The sequence below is a fragment of the Gracilinanus agilis genome, chromosome 4 (genome assembly GCF_016433145.1).
Source record: "Gracilinanus agilis isolate LMUSP501 chromosome 4, AgileGrace, whole genome shotgun sequence".
Taxonomy (NCBI): Eukaryota; Metazoa; Chordata; class Mammalia; order Didelphimorphia; family Didelphidae; genus Gracilinanus; species Gracilinanus agilis.
Window position 1 is genome coordinate 133,137,170 of NC_058133.1, and position 22,265 is coordinate 133,159,434.

A 22,265-nucleotide genomic window follows, 5' to 3' on the forward strand; every position below is an offset into this window, starting at 1 on the left:
TTTTGTGGTAGCAAAGAACTGGAAACTGAGGGAATGCACATCAATTAGGGAATGACTAAATAAACTGTGGTATATGATTGTGATGGAATATTATTATGCTATAAGAAATGATGAATAGGATCCTTTCAGAAAAGCCTGGGAAAACTTACATATACTGATACAAAGTGAAGTGAGCAGAAATAGGAGAACATTGTACACAGTAATAGCAATACTGCACAATGATCAACTGTGAATGATTTAGTTATTAGCAACACAAAGATCCAAGACAGTTCTGAAAGACCTAAAATGAAAAATGCTATCCCACTTCCAAAGAAAGAATTGATAGAGTCTGAATGCTGATCAAATCATAAGTTTTTTTAAAAACTTTCATATTCTTGTTTTTTTTTGGTCTTTTTTCTTTTATGAAAAATAATATGAAAATGTGTTTTGCATGAGTGTACATGTCATTTATCTCAATGAGAGGGGAGAGAAAGAAGAATAGAATTTGGAATTCAAAACTATAAAAAAGCAAATTGTTTTTATGTGTAATTGGAAAAAATATTAAAAAAGAACAATTTGGTCTCAAAATGAAACTTGGTCTTTGGTTCAGTCATTGCTACATATACTCACACAATAAAAATGAAGGCCTCAAAAACACACACTATTCCTGAAGTATTAATTTCAATTAGAATGCATAAAATAAAACCTTACAGTGAATAAGCTATCAACACAATAGAATACAGTAGCACAAATCTTGGCCTCTGATTGTTTTCCATGATTTAGCATCAGGCATACCTACCAATATTGCCATGGTGAGCTCTTCTCGAATATCTTCCAGGGCTCCAATATCTGACCACGTCACATTAGGAACAGTGACAAAGCCTTCTCTTTTAGCAGAAGGCTGTACTTTGGACAGAGCAACAATGAAATCATTCATTTCTATGCACAGCATTTGCAGATGTTCTTCTGGGATGGAATTTTGATCCTTTAGCAACTCTAGTAGCCTCAGTAATTCATTCTTCAAGACAGGAGGTATGGAGGAGACACGGAAAGGAGAGAAAATCAGATATCATTTAGAGTTTAATGAAAAGTTCACATCTATATTGTTATACTTATTTTTTCCCTTTCTGAAGACATCTGTTGTTCCTAGAATAAGCTTTTTAAAAAACAAATAGCTTTCCTAGTTGACATTGTTTTAAATTTGACTTGGTGCCAACTATAGTTACACACACTGAAATGAAATAGTCCTACATTAATTTTTTATATGATTAACCAATCATTTACTAAATATAAGTATAACAAATTAAATAAAAGCCATACACACACCAATGTTCAGCCTTCAGAATAATATTTCAATAACAACTTCATTACTTCCCATTTAAGAAGCTGAAAATATTAAGGAGATGGTAGAATTTCAAAAGGTAAAAACCAAATTACTTATTAGGTAGGGGTGGTTTAGGAGACATTATAAAGTTACACTGTTATTCCTTTGCTCATTTAACCAAATGAAAAGGGTTTTTTGCTCTGTTTTTATAAAGTTTTGACCTTTTATTTAATGTACTATTTGAACAAGTTCTTGAAATCTGACATACTGAAGATGGGAAATATCTTGGATGACATCAGATATTTTGAAAGAAAAGCAATATAAAATCAAATAATTCAAAGTTTTATATCTTAAAAATGTAAGGCAAACAGTGCACAAATCAATAAATGACTTAAACTGGGATAGTGAACCTCTTTCTCTGGGCTTTAATTATTGTTAAAAAGCATATAATATGAATATATGCTTTCATGAAATGTAATGATATTAAACACTACAAGCAGATGTAATGACATTAAAAAGCACACAAAAAGAATTAGGAGCAAAATATATTAATTTTGAAAGTAAGGATGTAAATAGCAATTGAGTACATCAGCTCGAAGAATATTGGTATTTTTAGATACAAGTAGTCCCCAAATTATAAATGGATTGCATTTTACTCATCTATTTACAAAGTTGGTGGTTTAGAGCTCAGAATGCCCTTTTCTTGTGGAAACAATGATAGAAATCATTCCCAAAGTAGTACACAAGCCTATTTAATGAAGCTAAACTGGAGTGATACAGTAGGCCAAAGTCCTGAATCCTCATAAATCTCAGCTCTACCACATACCTTAAGAATCTGCAACAGAAGTTCTAGCAGATAGAATTTCTATGATGCAGTAATTTAGTGGGGAGAGCTAAGGCAGCAAGGGTGATTAATGGAGTTTGTTGGTTAGGGCTCTGAACTGGGCAGTGGTCAAGGAGAGCTCCAGGGCTAGAATTGAGTACCACGTGGAATAAATGGCATCAGAACTTCCAGCTACAAAAGCTGAGTACTCTTAGGATTTTTAAAGCAATGCATAAAGATATTATAACACTATTAAAATTACCAAGGGTCAATTACAGAGATATATGTAGCTCCCCTCCTGAAAGTCTTGTCTTCCAAATTAAATAAAAACATTGACCTATCTATCCCACTCCCAATTTTACACAATTTAATAATTTTTTTCATTGTTTCCCTGAATACACCCTCCACTTTAAAAAAATAAATTCTCAAGAGCTTTATCTACTTTTCTTTGTGTCACCTCTAAAGTCCATGCAGTGACCAATTTTTATACTTAAAGAGGTTTTAATCCTTTGACCCAATAAACCACAACAGTCCATGTTAAAGAAAAAAGTAATATTTCCTCTTGGTATACCCCAAGTAAACAGAGCTTGGTTCTGAAAACTGTTAACCTTAACCTGACATCTATCATTCCCCCACTGTGCATGGTAGTTTTGTGCTTATATATGTAAATGCAAACATGGGTCTCTACAAAAATGCATTTTTTGTAGTAATATATTCTTTCTGGTATCCTTTTTTTTGATGATCAATTTAAGAAGAGTTCTCCTCCCCACCCCCGCATCTAAATTAAATTTCCAAAGATAAATGAAGATCAATGGATCAAGAAAATACATAAACTCCCATTAAAGAAAGATTGAAATAATAAAATAGGTGCTACAAAGATGTTCAAAGGATTGGAAGTTAGCCAAGCTGCTCTTTCATTACTCTTTAACTGCAGAATTTTAACTGTTACCTTCTTTAACTAAGAGAATAAAACTAAAGGAAATACACTTAACAGCAGAGTAGTCAAGATGACATAGAGCTGTATGGGTTAAGTACATAGTTAAACAGGCAATCACAATAACTAATGAAATCTCCAATCTTGAAAATACAGGATAGAAGGAACTAAGGATTATATAGAAGATTATATAGAAGAGTGACAGGTATGGTTAATTATTTAGTCTAAAAGAATATGTACCTATGAAAGAAAACATGTGGCAAAGGAAAATTGCAATAAATTTGTATTTGTAAAAGGAAAACATAAACTAGACATGATATCTTTGTACTATTTTAAAAAGAAAAGATTTTCTTAAAAAAACTATGGAATCACTATGAACAAACCAACCAACAAATAAATATGGATTACATTAACTCAGAATAGCTTTTAAAACTGGATATATAACCATCAGTCTTTAATGTTTTAAATATTAACCATGATGCAGACAGAAGACCAGATCAAATTTTCCCATCTACAATTAAGTGATCGTCAGAGACAATTTTACACACAAAAAGCCTGACAGGCTCTGGTGTACATTATCCTCAGTATGTAGCTAAGTGTGTGATGCCTATAAACTATAAGGATAAGAGTCTAGTGGAAGAAGTAAGACTCTAGTTCAGGCTTATTGATGATGAGGAAAGGGAAAAAGAGAAGAATGTGAGTAAAGGCAGAAAAGCAGGGCATGCTTATAGGATAGTGAGACCAGCCTATCTAAGCACAGAGCAGTGGATGGGCACAATGAAAACGTCAATTATCCTTTCATTTGTGTTAAGTTTAAAAGAGGATTCTATGCTTTATAAAAGAATATACTAATTTTATGGTGTAGGGAGGAAAGGAGGAGCTGAATTAAAAAAAAAACAAAAACATACCATGGGCTTCTTTAAAACAGTTCTTTCCCTATAAATTTTAAATGTGGTTCAATTTATAACTATTTCATTAACTTTTGCATATTTAAGAGTTAGATGGCATCTTCTAATCTAAATCATACCTGAATAAGGATCCCTACTACAATATCCCGTTGTGAGGAAGATTAATTTAGTATTAGTGTTGGACCTAGCAGGAAGGGCTAGAGGATTCCAAGATCGAATGAAGGAACAGAAGTGGGGGTTTGGACTCTGAGAGAGACTCCATTAGTGGTTGGGGACATAACTGTTGCTAACCCTGGGAGATCTCAGAGCTAGGGAAAACTGCATTCAGAATCCCTGGGATCCTTAGAGGTAGAGGCTTTCAGCAGTGGACATCAGACCTGCAGAGCAGCACCAAGTGGGAAAATGGTTTGTGATCTGGTGGACAGAATTGCAAACTCACTCTCCCTACCTGGGTACCTTGGATCATCTGTCCTGGTGGAGTTGGCTCTTGGCATCCTGTGACCATCCTTGGATTTACCGTGAGACCTCAATTGAAAGGCATCCTCAGGCCCTTTAGCTGAGCTGACCAAACCTGGCTGGAACCAGGTTTGGAGGAGCTTTCCCTGTGACTTCAGTACTGCTTTCTTTGGGCCCTGCCTGGCTTAGGTCAATAGAAAAGTGTAGTCAAGTCCTTTCCCTGCCCTGTGGTTTGCCCTTAGGTTGTAAGTATAGAATCCCCTATTCCCATCCTGTATTATTGTTTCCCTCAATTAAACTGTTATAAACTTTTACCTTTTGCCTGCTGTTTCCATAGACCCTAGCCTAGGAGGGCTGAGTGACTGTTGGGCCTAAATGCCATTCCTGTGACAGTTAACAGTGTGGCAGTAAACCCTGGTCTCCCTATCCTGGTTGGTCCAGTCTCTCCTTCAACCCAGTGTGAACCCACAAACCATTTAGATTACATTTCAATAATAATAGTTAACATCCCTGGTGTCCCACCATTACAATCCCCAACAACTAATTAATTGGTCACCTACTCTTTGCTCAGTAAGAATTCTGAAAGTTTATCTCCAAAATCTAAATCAGCCATCGCTTCCATTCCTTCATTCTTCTCACTGAAATTTCCTAAAAACTACCTAGATTTCCAAATGTTCTCCTCAAATTTCATCAGCTCTCTTCTTTACTCTCACTGCACTAATTCTATACTGAATGAATCTGTACATGGACACATTCCTAATAACTAATCTACTTTTTAATAAATAACAGTTAAATTGATTTACTTAATATGGAGTATGCTGTAGTTCCCAATAAGAACTAAACAGACACAGAAAGGCACATAAAGGTTGGATTTAGAGATGGAAGTTTTGGGCTCAAATCCGAGTTCTGCCAGTTTGCTCTTTAACCTCCAGGGTTTTCCTTGGCTTTACAATAAAGGGTTCACAACCTCTAAGGACCCATCTAGTCTAAATCTAGACCCAAAATAACTGCTTTCAAAATTTTCATAAAGTATTATTCTTTAATAGGTTTTTGCCTGATACAGATTCTCCTGAGATTAATTTGAGTGAACTCCATAACTGTACCTAACATGAAACAGGTACTATAGTTATGTTGGGAGGAAATATTATCTTAAATAATCAACCATAAGTCTACTGCTTAAAAGTTCTAGAGCTATATAAAATTTACTATAGATCCAATCTACCTAACATAAACCAGAAAGAAATAACTGTAAAGTTTTTAGAGTTAGAGACTTTCCTTCAATTCTTATGTAAATAATTATCTAATTGCTTCTATGCAATTATGCCAATGAATAGAGCTCATAAACATAAGGTGGCTTTCCTTATTTAAAATAAAGGCTTAAATCTGGCCTCAGACACAGCTTAGCTGTGTGACCTTGGGTAAGTCACAGAAATCCCCACTGCCTCACCCTTACTACTCTTCTGCCTTGGAACCAATACACAGTATTGATTCTAAGACAGAAGATGAGGATTTTAAAGAATAAAAAGATAAAGGGCCCAAGGAAGAAGGTGTATGGCTATTTATAATACCTTTACAGAAAGGTCTTGTGGTTTTGAACCATCTTCTGTTTCCATCAGCTCTCCCAGGCTTCCCTCAGTTGTCACACCTTCAGACGGACTATTTTTCTGCTTTGGCATGTTCAGCTTTAACAGGACCCTGTCAATGGCACAGTTGACTGCCTCCTGGCGTAGTGCCATTAGATCAGCACCAACATAGCCTGGTGTCAGGTGGGCTAAGTGTTGAAAATCAAAAGTCTCCGGTAGCTTCATCTTTCTACACAAAGTCCGAAGAATTCTATTATGGGGAGAAACCACAGATGAAAATTCAAGTATCCATTAAAAATATTTAAAATGATCTGTCAAAATTAATACTTAAAGATGATAGAAGAGCAAAAAATCAAATTCATTCACTCAATCTAATCCAAATATTTAATGAGTGCTTATGATTCCAAAGTTTTCTGATAAAGTGATGACATAATGAAATCAAAAAACCCCTTCCTTCCTTTGAAGAGTTTATAAACTCTGTTTTTTTTCTGCCTAATCTACAATCAAGGAACAGCAGAAGTGAAAGAACATATGAAAGAGCTCATCTACTATTTCGATAGTTTCACTGATTGTCTCCCATGCCTGAAATGTTCTCCCTTACTTCCACCTGCTGGCTTCCTTCAAGCCACGTGGTGTCCTCCACTACTAGTTCTGTCCTGCTGAGACAGTTATGCATCTACTTCATATTTATCTTGTATGTACAAAGTTTGTGCATTGTTTCATTCATTAAATGTGACTTGTGAGGGAAGAGCCATATCTTTCCTGACTTTTTGTAACCATAGTGTATAGCACAGTACCTGGGACTTGGAGTCTAGAAGAGCTAAGTTTGAGTCTTCCCTCAAAACCTGATAGGCCAGTAACTTAACCTCTTTAAGCCTCAATTTCTTCATCTGTAAACTGGGGATAATAACAATGCCTAACTCACAGGGTTGCTGTGAAGCTCAACTGAGTTGTTTATAAAGCACTCTGCCAAACATATAAGTGCTATATACAGACAGTTCTGGCTATATATAAATTTGCATTATATAATTCCACTTTACCTAAGGAATTCTGAAAGAAATCGACAATCCAAAAAACACCTATATTAACTTTCCTGTACAGTATTGTACAGTACTACTGTTTCCAATCCTGCCGCTCAGTTCAGTGCCTTCCACTCACCCTCACAAAAAACAAACACCACACACACAACACTAAGAAAACTCCTTCCAAGTGAAAGTAGAAGAAGAGAGAGGTGGAGAGACCTGTAACTGACACTGGGCACTGTGGATCAGGGGCTTGGCTTGAGAAACTCTGAGAAAGTGGACCTTTGTTCTGCTCTGTCTACAAGCCCTCATGTCTGGCTGCATGTCTGTCTTCCACTCCCACAGGTCACCAGACCCCTCTTATCTATGTCCATGTCTGGCCCCAACAAGTATCTGATCTCTGCATGTTCTTCCTTTTGGTTCCAGTCAGGACTTCATGTCATGTTAAACTGAATGCTGGTCCCTTACCTCCACAGGTACTTTCTTCCTCCTCCCTTCCCCTTAGCTGTGGGAAAATGCACATTATATAAAAATTGCTTTACATAGAGGTCTGTGGAATTGCTTACTTAGGCAAACTGGTCCACAGGTAAAGCAAGAACTGTCTATAAATGTTAGCTATTATTATTATTATTATTATTATTATTATTATTATTATTATTATTATTATTATTATTATTACTACTACTACTACTAACATTGTTGCTATTTTTTTTAAAACCCTTGTACTTCGGTGTATTGTCTCATAGGTGGAAGATTGGTAAGGGTGGGCAATGAGGGTCAAGTGACTTGCCCAGGGTCACACAGCTGGGAAGTGGCTGAGGCCGGGTTTGAACCTAGGACCTCCTGTCTCTAGGCCTGACTCTCACTCCACTGAGCTACCCAGCTGCCCCTCATTGTTGCTATTTTTGACATCAAATTTTTCATGAGAAGACTCATGGCCTGGTGGAAAGAACATTTTACTCAGAAATAGAAAACCTGGGTTTAAGTTTCCAATTTTGGTATTTCTTAAGCTATATGACTATGATTAACATTTTTATAATTCATTTTTGTTAACGGAAAATTAGGCTAATAATAACTGCAATACTGTAATAATTGTCTCACATGGTTATTTTGCAAAAGTGCTATGTAAATTTCAAACTCATAAGTGCTTACAAATTGTTATTTTACAGTTGAGAAAACAGCAGCTCAGAGAAGGTAAATGATCTGTATGAGATTGCAATTTGTTGCTCAGTTAGGACTAAAACTGTGTTCTTCTAACTCTTTCCACTACATCACACTGTTTTGCATGTATGGGAATAATTAAAAGAAAAAAAGTAGGAGTTAAAGAATTTTAGAGCTGAAAGAAATCTCAGAGATATTCTAGTACAACTCCTTCATTTCACTGAAGAGGAAATGGATGTCAGGGAGGAAAAAGGACTTGTTTGAGAGTATATTGTTAATTAAAGTAGCAAACCAGACTTGCTAAGTCCCCTTCCTATAGTTAAGCAAATTAACACCTATCAAAAGTAGAAGATATTAGACTCAGAACCATAAATCATATTATATAGATCAAAAGAACCTGAGAAATTAATTCCCCAAGAGGAGGAGTAAGATTATGGAGAAATCTATGTTCCACAAAAATGTCTCCAATACTAGATAAAGAACTTGCCAAGACTAATCAAATTCTCATAACTACTATTCAGAAATGATTGAGCAAGAAGAAAATCAATGCTAAATAGTAATCCCAGACAAGAAACTGAAGAATATAGAGACCCAGGTATTGCTTTCTCTCACTGCTGCCATTTCAAAGTAAGGTCTTCGGAAGAGAAACTTATAAGTAAAAAAGACATCTAAGAATGATATTTGAACTTCTAGATCAAATTTTGACATACAAGAATGATAGACTCTTGGCAAGGGATGGAGATTTCCTAATAAAAAACATCTCAAATATATTTTACGTAGTCTTGAAAATGTAATCCAAAGAACATTAAACTAAAAAGGACAAGGGAGAAAATTTTTATTTAAACTAAAGAAAAAGAAAAATCTATCCACCAAGTTGAGGCTATAAAAGAGCTATATATCAACCACAAAGTGACACAAAATCCAAGAAAGGAACTAGCAATTAAAAACCCACAGTATCAGATATCTAACCATTAAGTAAATGTACTGTAGAAAAAGCAAGGTGAATTAAAGATCTTAATGATACTTATGAATTCAAATTTGTTTCCTTGTATTGCCACTTAGTAGGAGAGGAAGTAGAAGAGAGATACTGCTCTGGAAAGCAAAATATATCGTCACTGGAATATGCTAAATGCCACCTAGAAAAGGGATTTTTAGCTTTTTTGGGGAAGCCCCAAAACTGCAAGAAATGTTTCAAAAATATTCTTAAAAATAAATAAATTTATTTCAAAATAAAATACTTAGGATTATAAAGAAATCCCATATATTGAAATAGTTATTAAAAAAAACCCACAGCAAAACATCATACTACCATGGCATCATTAACCCCAGGTTAGCAAATTCTTAACTAAGATAAAAACTGTCTAAGTGAAACTTCTGAGGATAGTCCTAACTTCTGATATGTTTTGATTCTTTTTTTTCTTTAATTATGAGAGTGAAAATGGCATAGTGGATAGGGAGCAAGCATCAAAGTCAGAAGACTAGGATTCAAGAAAACCTGCAAGTCTCTTGAAACCTGTAAGTTTCAGAAAAGTGCTGCACTGGTGAAAGGAGTTTCCTCATCTGAGAATTCCTTATACTCATGTTGGTACAGTCATGGCACAGGGCTCTCCACAGCATCCGAGGGCATTTTTTTGCATGCCTCGCCCCTCTGCCTAGCCACATAATGTGAGAACTTCTTCCCTCCACCTTCTGGGGTAATGGGGGTGAGGTGGGAGGGGGTTCACAGGCAGCTTGAAAGTGTAGTTTGAGCACAGGATCTTGAAAACATTCGCCAATGCTGCTTTATACTAATGAAATCACAGGTCTAGTCCCTATCTCTATGTTTATATATTTATTCTGTTTATACTTATATATGCATGTCTGAAGGTATGGCTCCCTGATAGGAATTGTTTCATTCTTTCTATGTACAGAAAGACACTAAACGAGGTGGTGTTTACCACATTATTTCACACAGTATATATGCATAATAAGTGATTGTCAAAGGATTGAGAAAGTAGCCAAGTAGTAGATAGTGGTAATGAGAACTTGGAACTATGAAGACAACTTCTGGAACACTATGTCAAAATTTGAGTAACTAATAAATTTATGGCTTGCCTTAATGATAATGTCATCCTTAGAAAAAGCAAATAAATGAATCAGTGAATTAACACATTTCTTAAGTGGTTACTACGTGCCAAGTACTGTGTTAAATGCAAGAGATATGAATAGAAAAAATAAGACAGTCTCTTACACTCATACTCTGGGGGAAACACTACAGAAAAAAGGAGACAGGATAGATGGAAAGGTCACAGTATCCTTAGGTTATACCAGTAGGTTAGGTGTCAATGCCAGGAGTTTTCAAATTCTGTGAATGTTGCTTTTGCAGTATTTCTCATTTATACTCTCTTTGCTCTAGGCAATCTGAACTATCAAGGAAACTTACTAAATTTTCTTATCTCCTTATCTTGGGTAACAACTTCCTGTTTCATTATTTCTCCTGACAATGTCATTTCCAGTATAAAGGTTATTCTCCTTTTCAGAAAAAAACAAAAGTCAAGCATTTCTGCCTTCTATCTGTTAAGTTATCCATGACAAGCAGAGGTCCTATTCACTTGATTCTCCTTTTTTCTCCATTACTAAAATCCCTTTTCATTGTCTTTAGCTTCTAATGGCAGCCAAAATTCATTCTAAGCTTTACCTCTCCTTAAACTATTTTTAGAGGGCCATGTCACATACTTCTATTTATCATATATTACCTGGTCTGGCATCCACTTTCAGAGAGATTAATAGCTTGGGATTAAACAGCCAGTATATGCCAGAGGTAGAAATTTGAACTCAGATTTTTCTATGCTCATTTTCCAATAAAAATTTAAAAAATTAAAATCCACTTCTGGGTTAAGATGGCTACAGAGTAGAAGCAGGGCACTTAACTCTCCTCACCACTGATCCATACATGATAGCTCAAAAGGACAAGAAAACCAAATCCAGATGAATGAAGGGACCACACAATAGGGCACAGCATTAAAGGTACCTGGGTTTTGGGCATTTTCATGCTAGAAGAGGGTAAAATAGCTCCCATTAAAATGTGAGCTGATCAACCCTCCCCCACTCCACCTACAGCCTCAGAGCCAGCTCACAAGAGTTAGAGTAAGCATGGGGCATTCTTGGCAGCTAACTGGGACTACCAGGGGTTTGCTCCTGAGAGTAGCAAGACTTAAGACAAGAGCCTAAGAATGCGGACTTTGAGCGCAGACCTTGGGCATGGACCTAGAGTGGAGGGGTGACTGACAGTGGAAGCAGCACACACTGAGACTCATAAAGGAGCCTCAAGCAGAGGAACAAGTGTGGGGCAATATCTGGGGTCCTGGCAGCTGACTGGGACTACCAAGAGGCTTGACCTGAGAACAGATAGACTTTTTTTTGAGACCCTAGGAGCCTAAAGAGCTTGGACCTTGGGTGCGAGGATAAAGCTGAGAGGGGTAGAACTGCACTGTGACTCGTAAAGTAACCTCAGGCAAAAACTACTCTACAACTCTATACACAGAAAGCTTGCCTGCTTCACCCAGACTTCTGACTGAGAAGGAAAAACAAGCATAATAATGGTAAGCAAGGCCCAAGAACTAACCAAGAGAAAGAACCAGAAAAAAGCATTAACACTCAATAACTTTTACTCAGAAAAAATCCAGACAACAGAGTAGACAGCAGAGGAGGACAAACAAATAAACACATCCAAACCTTCCCTCAAAAAATGAAAATTGGTCACAAGCTCTTGAAGAGTTCAAATCTGAGATCATGAGAAAGATGGAAGAGATTTGGCAAGGAAAGTGGGAAATAGCTCAAAAGGAAATTAACAGTTTAAAAGACAGAAACTCCCATTTGGAGAAAGACTGCCCCAAAATCAAATGAAATGATAAGCAAATTGGAGATCCAAATTAAACAGCAGGAAACCATGAAAAAAAGGATAGACCAAATCAAAAAGAAAAATCAAAAGATTAAAGCAGAAAACCAGTCTCTAAAGACCAGAATTGAGCATGTAGAAGCCAATGATCTTGTAAGACAGCAAGAACAAATAAAGGAAAGTCAAAAGACTGACAAAATAGAAGGAAACATGAAATATCTCACTGAGAAAACGACAGATCAAGAAAACAGGTCTAGAACAGACAATTTGAAAATCATTGGTCTTACTGAAAAATCAGGAATTAATAGAAATTTGGACACCATACTACAAGAAATTATCCAAGAAAACTGCCATATCTATAGATCACCCTCTACACTAAACCCTCAAAGTCAACCCCCTGAAATATAATTACCAAATTCAAGAGTTTCCAAGTCAAGGAAAAAATATTACAAGAAGCCAGAAAGAGACAATTCAGATATCAAGGAACATCAAGCAGGATTAAACAGTATCTGGCAGCCTCCACACTAAAAGACTTCAAGGCTTGGAATATGATATTCAGAAAGGCAAGAGAATTGGATCTACAACCAAGGATCACCTACCCATTAAAATTGACTATAGACTTCCAGGGGAAAAGTATGGGCATTCAACAAGATAGAAGATTTCCAAGTATTTGCAAAGAAGAGACCAGAACTAAATGGAAAGTCTGATATCCAACCACAAAAATCAAGAGAAACATGAAAAGGTAAATAAGAAAGAGAGGGGAAAGAAAGGAAACTCTCACTTTTAAATTTGCTTAAGAACTTCAATAAAATCAAATTATTTGTATTCCTATATGAAGAAATGTTATGTCAAATTCTCAAAAACTGTATTCACTATTATAGTAATTAGAATAATTATTAATAGGGAGAGGTTGGAATACTAAATGGTCTAACATGATATGGGGGAAAAAAAGGAGGCAGGGAATAGAACATGGCACCAAGAGAAACCTGAAGGAATAAGAAAAATAGGATAATATATACCACACAAAGAGGGCATGGGAAGGGAAGGGGATGAATACTATTATAAAAAGGAGAGGAAGAGAGCAACAATAGGTAATATTTAAACCTTACTCTCAGCAGAATTAACCCTGAGAGGGAAGAGTAGCTATATTATCCATTGGGATATAAAACTCTATCTAACCCTACTGAGAAAGTCGGAAGGGATAAACCAAGGGGAGCAGGAGAGTGGGGAGTTCAAAAAGGGAGGGGAACTGAAGGGGGAAGGAATTCATCAGGCCCTAAAAAAAAATAAGAGCAAACAAAAAGGGAGAGGGTGGGAAAGGGAAGTAAACTAAGGGAGGGGATAAAGGGTACTGATTTAAAACAAACCACTGGTTTAAAAGGAAATAGAATAAGTAGAAGGGGCAGAATGAGGAGAGGATACCAAAATGTTGGGGAATAAACAGCTGATAATTATAATTCTGAATGTGAATGGGATGAACTTACCCATAAAACAGAAGCAAATAGCAGAGTGGATGAGAAAACAAAATCCTACCAAATGTCTACAAGAAACATACATAAGGCAGGTGGACATAGACAGGGTTGAGGTTAAAGGCTAGAGCAAAATTTACTGGCTTCAACTGAGAAAAAGAAGGCTGGAGCAGCAATTATGATTTCTGACAAAGCCAAAGTAAAAATAAATCTGATTAAAAGAGATAGGGAAGGTAATTACATCCTCATAAAAGGTAATATAGACAATGAGGAAATAACAATACTCAACATGTATGTACCAAATGGTATAGCAACCAAATTTCTAAGAGAAACTGGCAGAGCTCAAGGAGGAAATAGATAGTAAAACTATTACTAGTAGGAGACCTAAATCTTCCTCTATCAAAACTAGATAAATCAAGCCAAAAAATAAATAAGAAAGAGTTAAGAGAGGTGAATTAAATCCTAGAAAAATTAGAGTTAAAGATATGTGGAGAAAAATAAATAGGGACAAAAAGGAATACACCTTCTTTTCAGTTGCATATGATACATTCACAAAGATTGACCATGTACTTGGGCATAGGAACATGGCAAACAAATGCAAAAGAGCAGAAACAATAAATATAACTTTTCAGATCATAATGCAAAAAAATAAATAAATAAATTAGTAAGGGCACTTGGATAGGCAAATCAAAAATTAATTGGAAATTAAATAATGATTCTCCAAAATAAGTTAAAGAACAAATCATAGAAACAATAATTTCATTGAAGAGAATGACAATGATCAGACATCTTACCAAAACCTGTGGGATGCAGCTAAAGCAGTACTCAGGGGGAAATTTATATCCTTGAGTGCATATATTAACAAATTACGAGGGGCAGCTGGGTAGCTCAGTGGATTGAGAGCCAGGCCTAGAGACAGAAGGTCCTAGGTTCAAATCTGACCTCAGATACTTCCCAGCTGTGTGACCCTGGGAAAATCACTTGACCCCCATTGCCTACCCTTGCCACTCTTCTGCCTTGGAGCCAATACACAGTATTGACTCCAAGACGAAAGGTAAGGGTTTTAATAAAAAAAAAAAAAATAAAAAAAAATAAAAAAAAAAAATTTACGGAGAGCAAAGATCATTGAACTGGGCATGCAAATCAAAAAACTAGAAAGCCAACAAATTAAAAATCCCCATTTAAAAACTAAATTACAGATTATAATAATTAAAGGAGAAATTAATAAAATTGAAAGTAAAAGAACTATTGAATTATTAAATAAGACTAGAAGCCGGTACTTTGAAAAATCAAATAAAATTGACAAAGAACTGGTCAATCTAGTTAAAAAAAGGAAAGAAGAAAACCAAATTATCAATATCAAAGATAAAAAGGGAGACCTCACCTCTAATGAAGAGGAAATCAAAGCAATCATTAAAAACTATTTTGCTCCATTACATGGCAATAAATATAGCAATATAGGTGATATGGATGAATATTTACAAAAATATAAATTGCCTAGATTAACAGTAGGAGAAATTGAATACTTAAATAATCCCATATCAGAAAAAGAAATTGAACAAGCCATCAAAGAAATCTCTAAGAAAAAATCCCCAGGTCCAGATGGATTCACAAGTGAATTCTATCAAACCTTCAAAGAACAACTAATCCCAATACTATACAAACTATTTGACATAATAAGGAAAGAAGAAGTTCTACCAAACTCCTTTTATGACATAAATATGGTACTGATCCCAAAGCCAGGTAGATCAAAAACAGAAAGAAAATTACAGACCAATCTCCTTAATGAACATAGATGCAAAAATCTTAAACAGAATACTAGCAAAAAGACTCCAACAAGTGATCACAAGGGTTATTCATTATGATCAGGTGGGATTTATACCAGGAATGCAAGGTGGTTCAATATTAGGAAAATCATTCACATAACTGACCATATAAACAAGCAAACCAACAAAAACCACATGATTATCTCAATAGATGCTAAAAAAGCCTTTGACAAAATATAACATCCATTCCTATTGAAAACACTAGAAAGTATAGGAATAGAAGGACCTTTCCTAAAAATAATAAACGGTACATATCTAAAACCATCAACAAACATCATCTACAATGGGAATAAATTAGAAGCAATCCCAATATGATGAGGAGTGAAACAAGGATGCCCATTGTCACCTCTATTATTTAACATTGTACTAGAAACACTAGCAGTAACAATTAGAGAAGAAAAAGAAATTGAAGGTAATAAAATAGGCAGTGAGGAGACCAAGCTATCAGTCTTTGCAGATGATATGATGGTCTACGTCAGTGTTTCCCAAAGTGGGTGCTACCGCCCCCTGGTGGGTGCTGTAGCAATCCAGGGAGGCAGTGATGACCATAGGTACATTTATCTTTCCTATTAATTGCTATTAAAATTTAAAAAAAATTAATTTCCAGGGGGCTAAGTAATATTTTTTCTGCAAAGGAGCCAGTAGGCCAAAAAGTTTGGGAACCACTGGTCTACTTAAAAAATCCTAGAGAATCAATTAAAAAGTTAGTGGAAATAACAACTTTAGCAAAGTTGCAGGATACAAAGTAAACACACATAAATCATCAGCATTTCGATATATTTCCAACACATTGCAGCAGCAAGAGTTAGAGAAATTCCATTTAAAATCACCTTAGACCAGTGATGGGCAAACTTTTTAAAGAGGGGGCCAAAGTAAAGGAAATGCACAGCTGTCAGTCTGTTTCTAAGCAACTCTTTTGAAGTTTCATTGTATTGTTCCTACTCATTGTATTAGTCAGATTAGGAATAATGTCCCATAGTGTGATAGAACATTTCAGGCCATCCCACCCCTCCCCCAAAATCTGGCTTGCAGGCCACAGTTTGCCCATCACTGCCCTAGACAATATAAAATACTTAGGAATCTGCCAAGAGAAACACAGGAATTATATGAACACAAATTGGAAAACAATATGGGAGAGATTGGGTCTAGATCAACATCTCACACCCTATACTAAGATAAATTCAGAATGGGTGAATGACTTGAATATAAAGAAGGAAACTATAAGTAAATTAGGTGAGCACAGAATAGTATACTTGTCAGATCTTTGGGAAAGGAAAGATTTTAAAACCAAGCAATAGTTAGAAAAAAATTACAAAATTTAAAATAAATAATTTTGATTATATTAAACTAAAAAGTTTTTGTACAAACACAACTAATGCTACCAAAATTCAATAAGATCAAATTTTTGTATTCCTATATAGAGAAATGTGTAATTCTCAAAAAATGTATTCACTATTATAGTAATTAGAAGAATTATTCATAGGGAGAGGTTGGAGTACTAAATGGTCTGAGACAGTGATGGGCAAACTTTTTAAAGACGGGGCCAAAGGAAAGGAAATGTTCATCTGTCAGTCTGTTTCTAAGGCAACTCTTTTGAAGTTTCATTGTATTGTATCCTACTCATTGTATTCGTCAGTTTAGCAATAATGGCCAGCAGGGATAGAACAATTCAGGGGGCTGCATCTGGCCTGAAAACTGTAGTTTGCCCATCACTGCCCTAGACGATATAAAATTCTTAGGAATCTATCTACCAAGACAAACACAGGAATTATATGAACACAGCTACGAAACCCTTTCCACACAATTAAAACTAGATCTAAACAATTGGAAAAACATTTATTGCTCATGGGTAGCATGAGCTAACATAATAGAAACGATCATCCTACCCAAAGTAATTTACCTATTTAGTGCTATACCTATCAAACTACCAAAAAACTTTTTTACTGAATTAGAAAAAACTATAACAAAGTTCATTTGGAAGAACAAAAGACCAAGAATATTAAGGGAAATAATGAAAAAAATATGAAGAAAGGTGGCCTAGCAGTACCAGGTCTTAAACCATACTATAAAGCAGCAGTCATCAAAACAATATGGTACTGGCTAAGAGACAGAAGGGAGGATCAGTGTAATAGACTAGGGGTAAGCAACCTCAGCAAAACACTCTATGATAAACCCAAAGAACCCAGCTTTTGGGACAAAAGCCCACTATTTGACAAAAACTGCTGGGAAAATTAAAAAACAATATGGGAGAGACTGGGCCTAGATCAACATCTCACACCCTATATCAAGATAAACTCAGAATGGGTGAATGACTTGAATATAAAGAAGGAAACTAGGTAAATTGGGTGAGCACAGAATAGTATACTTGTCAGATCTCTGGGAAAGGAAAGATTTTAAAACCAACAAAGAGTTAGAAAAAAAATCACAAAATGTAAAATAAATAATTTTGACTACATTAAACTAAAAAGCTTTTGTACAGACAAAACCATTGCTACCAAAATTAGAAGGGAAGCAACAAATTGGGAAAAAATCTTTATAACAAAAAATTCAGACAAAGGTCTAGTTACTCAAATATATAAGGAGCTAAATCAATTGTATAAAAAAATCAAGCCATTCCCGAATTGATAAATGAGTAAGGGACATGAACAGGCAATTTTCAGATAAAGAAATCAAAATATCAACAAACACATGAAAAAGTGTTCTGAATCTCTTAAAATTAGAGAAATGCAAATCAAAACAACTCTGAGGTATCATCTCACACCTAGGAGATTAGCTAACATATTAGCAAAGGAAAGCAATAAATGTTGGAGGGGATGTGGCAAAATTGAAACATTAATGCATTGCTGGTGGAGTTGTGAATTGATCCAACCAGTCTGGATGGCAATTTGGAACTATGCCCAAAGGGCTTTAAAAGACTATCTGCTGACGGCAATGGATGGGGGGAGTGCGGGGGGGTGAAGGGGAAAGTAGGAGCATGAATCATGTAACCATGTTAAAAACGAATATTAATAAATGTTTAAAAAAAAAAAGACTATCTGCCTTTTGGTTCAGCCATACCACTGGTTGGTTTATATCCCAAAGAGATAATAAGGAAAAAGACTTGTATAAAAATATTTTATATTTTTATAAATATAAAAAGGGGCAGCTGAGTGGCTCAGTGGATTGAGAGCCAGGCCTAGAGACTGGAGGTCCTAGGTTCAAGTCCGGCCTCGGACACTTCCAGCTGTGTGACCTTGGGCAAGTCACTTGACTCCTACTGCCCACCCTTACTACTCCTGGGCCAAGGACGGTCCCTAGCCCGGATGAAAAAAGGAGGAGGGTTGGGTGTGGGGCTAGCAACCCCACCCTGTAAAAACTACATCTGCTAAAGAAACTGCAACCTAAAGTAGGGGCAGCTGGGCTAGCTCAGTGGATTGAGAGCCAGGCCTAGAGATGAAAGGTCCTAGGTTCAAACCCGGGCTCAGATACTTCCCAGCTGGGTGACCCTGAGCAACTGTGTGTCCCATTGCCTACTGGTTGTGTCCCTATGCTCCTAGAAAAAAGGAGTCCCAGGATAAAAAAAAAAATTAAAAAAAAATATTTATAGCCGCGCTCTTTGTGGTGGCAAAAAATTGGAAAATGAGGGACTGTCCTTCGATTGGGGAATGGCTGAACAGATTGTGGTATCTTTTGGTGATGGGATACTATTGTGCTCAAAGGAATAAAGAACTGGAGGAATTCTATGTGAACTGGAATGACCTCCAGGAACTGATGCAGAGTGAAAGGAGCAGATCCAGGAGAACATTTTACACAGAGACTGATACAACCAAACATAATGGACTTCTGTACTAGCAGCAATGTAAGGATCCAGAGCAAGGCTGAGGGACTTATGAGAAAGAAAACCGGTCACATTTAGAGGAAGAACTGTGGGAGTAGAAACACAGAAGAAAAACAACTGCTTCCACACATGGGCTGATGGGGGATATTATTGAGGATGTAGACACTAAACGATAATTCTATTCCAACTATCAATAATATGGAATTAGCTCTTGATCAATGATACATGTAAAACCTGGGGAATTGTGCGTCGGTGACAGGGGCGAGTGGGCCTTGGGGGAGAGGGAAAGAACATGAAACATATAAGTATGGGAAAATATTCAAAATAAAAATTTAAATAAAAAATAAAAATCCAGTTCTGTTGTAATCACACACTTATAAGTGTATTTATATGTAATGTAACTAGAATCACGGGAGCTAGAGCAGAAAGGGACTAGCACAGTGCTTTATACCGATTCCAGTAAAAGGCAGGATCAGCTAGAGCAAAGTCATGTCTTTAGACCGCTTCTTCTATTCTCTCTCCTTTTGTGCTTCTTTAATCACTTCTATTTTCCCATTTTTCTTCTAGAATTCTTTTTATTTCTCTTTACTTTTCATGCCTCTCTCCCTTACTGCAATGCATTCATATATATGATGGAAACATAACATGTCAGATTCATTCACAGAACATTTAAAAGCCTATGGTGACAAAGCTATGTGTTATGGAGAGGGGAAGATAACCCTGCTGTGATAACAATATCTTTTTTTTTTTTTAAAGCTTTCACTCTGTTTTTTAGACAATCCAGTGTTTCTGGTAGGTATGTCTTTGTTACAAAGACCATTACTTCCCTACTTTGTGACCAGCCTTGCAGCTAGTCAGGGGAATCACCTGTATTATAATCTTTAGTTCTACTCCTGATCTTCACCACTGTCTCCACAAACTCATTTTCCTGCTGAGACTACACTGAGTCTGAAACTCCTTCCTCCTGAGCACTCCCTCTCTTTCTTTGCCTGGAGAGCTCCCTGCCAAATCTTCTACTTAAGGTTGAGAGTTCAGGGCAGCTATTTTAGCATTTCTCACCTGGCTTGTTCTTCATCAACACCATCATCTTCATCACTAACATCCAAATAGCTCTTACTATGTGGCAGACATTATGCTAAACTCTTTATGATGTAGGTAGTGTTATCACTCTCATTTTTCCCCCATTTGATCTGCTCATTTATTTATTTAGATTTTTGTTTTTTTATTGTCATACAAAACACACTTCTACAATGATCATTGTTGCAAGAGCAAAGTCATACATAACCAAAACCCCAAAACAAACCATCAAAGGGTATAGACAGTTTTATAACCCTTTGTGTATAGTTCCAAGTTGCACTCCAATTCATGACTCCACCAACAATGCATTAGTATCCCACTTTTGCCAGATTCCCCTCCAACATTTATCACTTTTCTTTTCTGCCATATTGACCAATCTTATAGGAATGAGATGGTCCCTCAGCATTGTTTAATTTGCATTTCTCTAATCAAGAGTGACTTAGAACTTTTTTTTTTTTAAGGTTCCCTTATTGCTGATGCCTATATCTATAGAGGCAGCCAGGATGGAGTGGAAAATATATTGGTAAGTGAGTCAGGAGACTTCCTGTAATGGGAACTTGGATAAGATCTGGCCCAGAAATCAGTGGTTTTTTTTTTTATAGCATTCATTTTCACAAATTCTTTTTTATGCATTGGCTTCCCCCACTAGAGTGAACTCCTTGAGGGCAGGTCTTTCTTTGTATCTCCAGAACTCAGCACAGTGCTTGGCAAATAATAACTGTATAATAAAATGTTTATTGACTCTGATCCTGATTGAACGTAGTATGGTTTTGATGCTTTGCTTTTTACTCTTATTGCCAGGCATTTTACTTCTGACTTCTATGAAATAAGATTTTGTAGAAGGAGAATGATGAACTGAAAAGGGAGAAGGAATTTTGAAGGTAATTTGTATAACTTTGGAACCAAGAAGAAAAAAAAAAAAGACGGAGACTGAATTTTGAGAGAGGAAAATTTCTGGTTCCCTTAGCTCAGTGATAGGCAACCTTTTGAGCCTGGTGTGTAAAAATTTGCCAAAAAAACAAGCATAACTCGAGTTGTGTCACTTTGAGAAAAAAACCATAATTTCATGATATTTATAGTTTAAATAACATAAATGTATAATTGTAATTATTTTAATAAACCAAAATAGGTAAATAAAATAAACAAAATGAAATGAAATAAACACTACAGCAAATGTTTCATCCTCAGCATGAGGCCCCATGTCATAAAAAATGGCTATGCGTGTCAGTGCTGACATATATGTCATAGGTTTGCCATCACCACCTTAGCTGCTTGTGCTCCCCCCTCAGTATAAATAGTGGCTAAAAGAACAGATCTCAGGGCCAAGAAGACCTGGATTCAATGAAATGTGTGTGTGTGTGTGACTAAAAAAATGACACATGCTATGTGACTGGGAAAATCATGAAATTAGTGCTTTAGGAGAGAACTCTCTGAGATTTTATGTTGTAGAAAAGGTTCTGACCTGAATTAGCAGGTGGAGTTTCTTAATCCAGCCATTATCTAATGCTCAACTTTAATTATGCTATTCTTTTTGCCAAGGAGAATGACTTTGGACTGGAAATGATTGAATAAAAATAGCTATTAGAAGTTGATAAATCACACAAGGTGTCCCCAAAGTCTTCATGTAGTTTTAAACTTTAATAAATTAAATAATAATAGAGTATTAATAGCACCAAGACTTTTGGGATGCCCTATAACCTCATTGGCGAAGCCACAGCATATGTGCACAGCTGGCACTCTGGAACCTGCTCTGCTCTCCCTCTTCCCAGTGCCTGAGGACACCTTTTTTTTTTTTTTTAACATTTATTAATATTCATTTTTAACATGGTTACATGATTCATGCTCCTCCTTTCCCCTTCGCCCCCCGCACTCCTCCCACCCATGGCCAATGCACATTTCCACTAGTTTTGTCATGTGTCCTTGATCAAGACCAATTTCCAAATTGTTGGTAGTTGCATTGGTGTGGTAGTTTCGAGTCCACACCCTCAATCATGTCCACCCCGACCCAT

General features: G+C 36.2%; 1 protein-coding gene across 2 annotated transcripts in view; it reads right to left on the reverse strand.

Moving 5' to 3' along the window:
• NVL (nuclear VCP like) overlaps positions 1-22,265 on the reverse strand; it is a 113,971-nt gene that overhangs the window by 69,061 nt on the left and 22,645 nt on the right. Inside the window, exons 10-11 of one of the 2 annotated variants that reach the window (XM_044676361.1) lie at positions 5,999-6,257; positions 779-997 (exon numbers count right to left, since the gene is read on the reverse strand). In XM_044676361.1, coding sequence (XP_044532296.1) covers positions 779-997; positions 5,999-6,257 — 478 coding nt within the window. Of the gene's footprint in view, positions 1-778; positions 998-5,992; positions 6,258-22,265 lie in introns of both variants that reach the window. The other variant, XM_044676362.1, reaches the window with a different exon arrangement.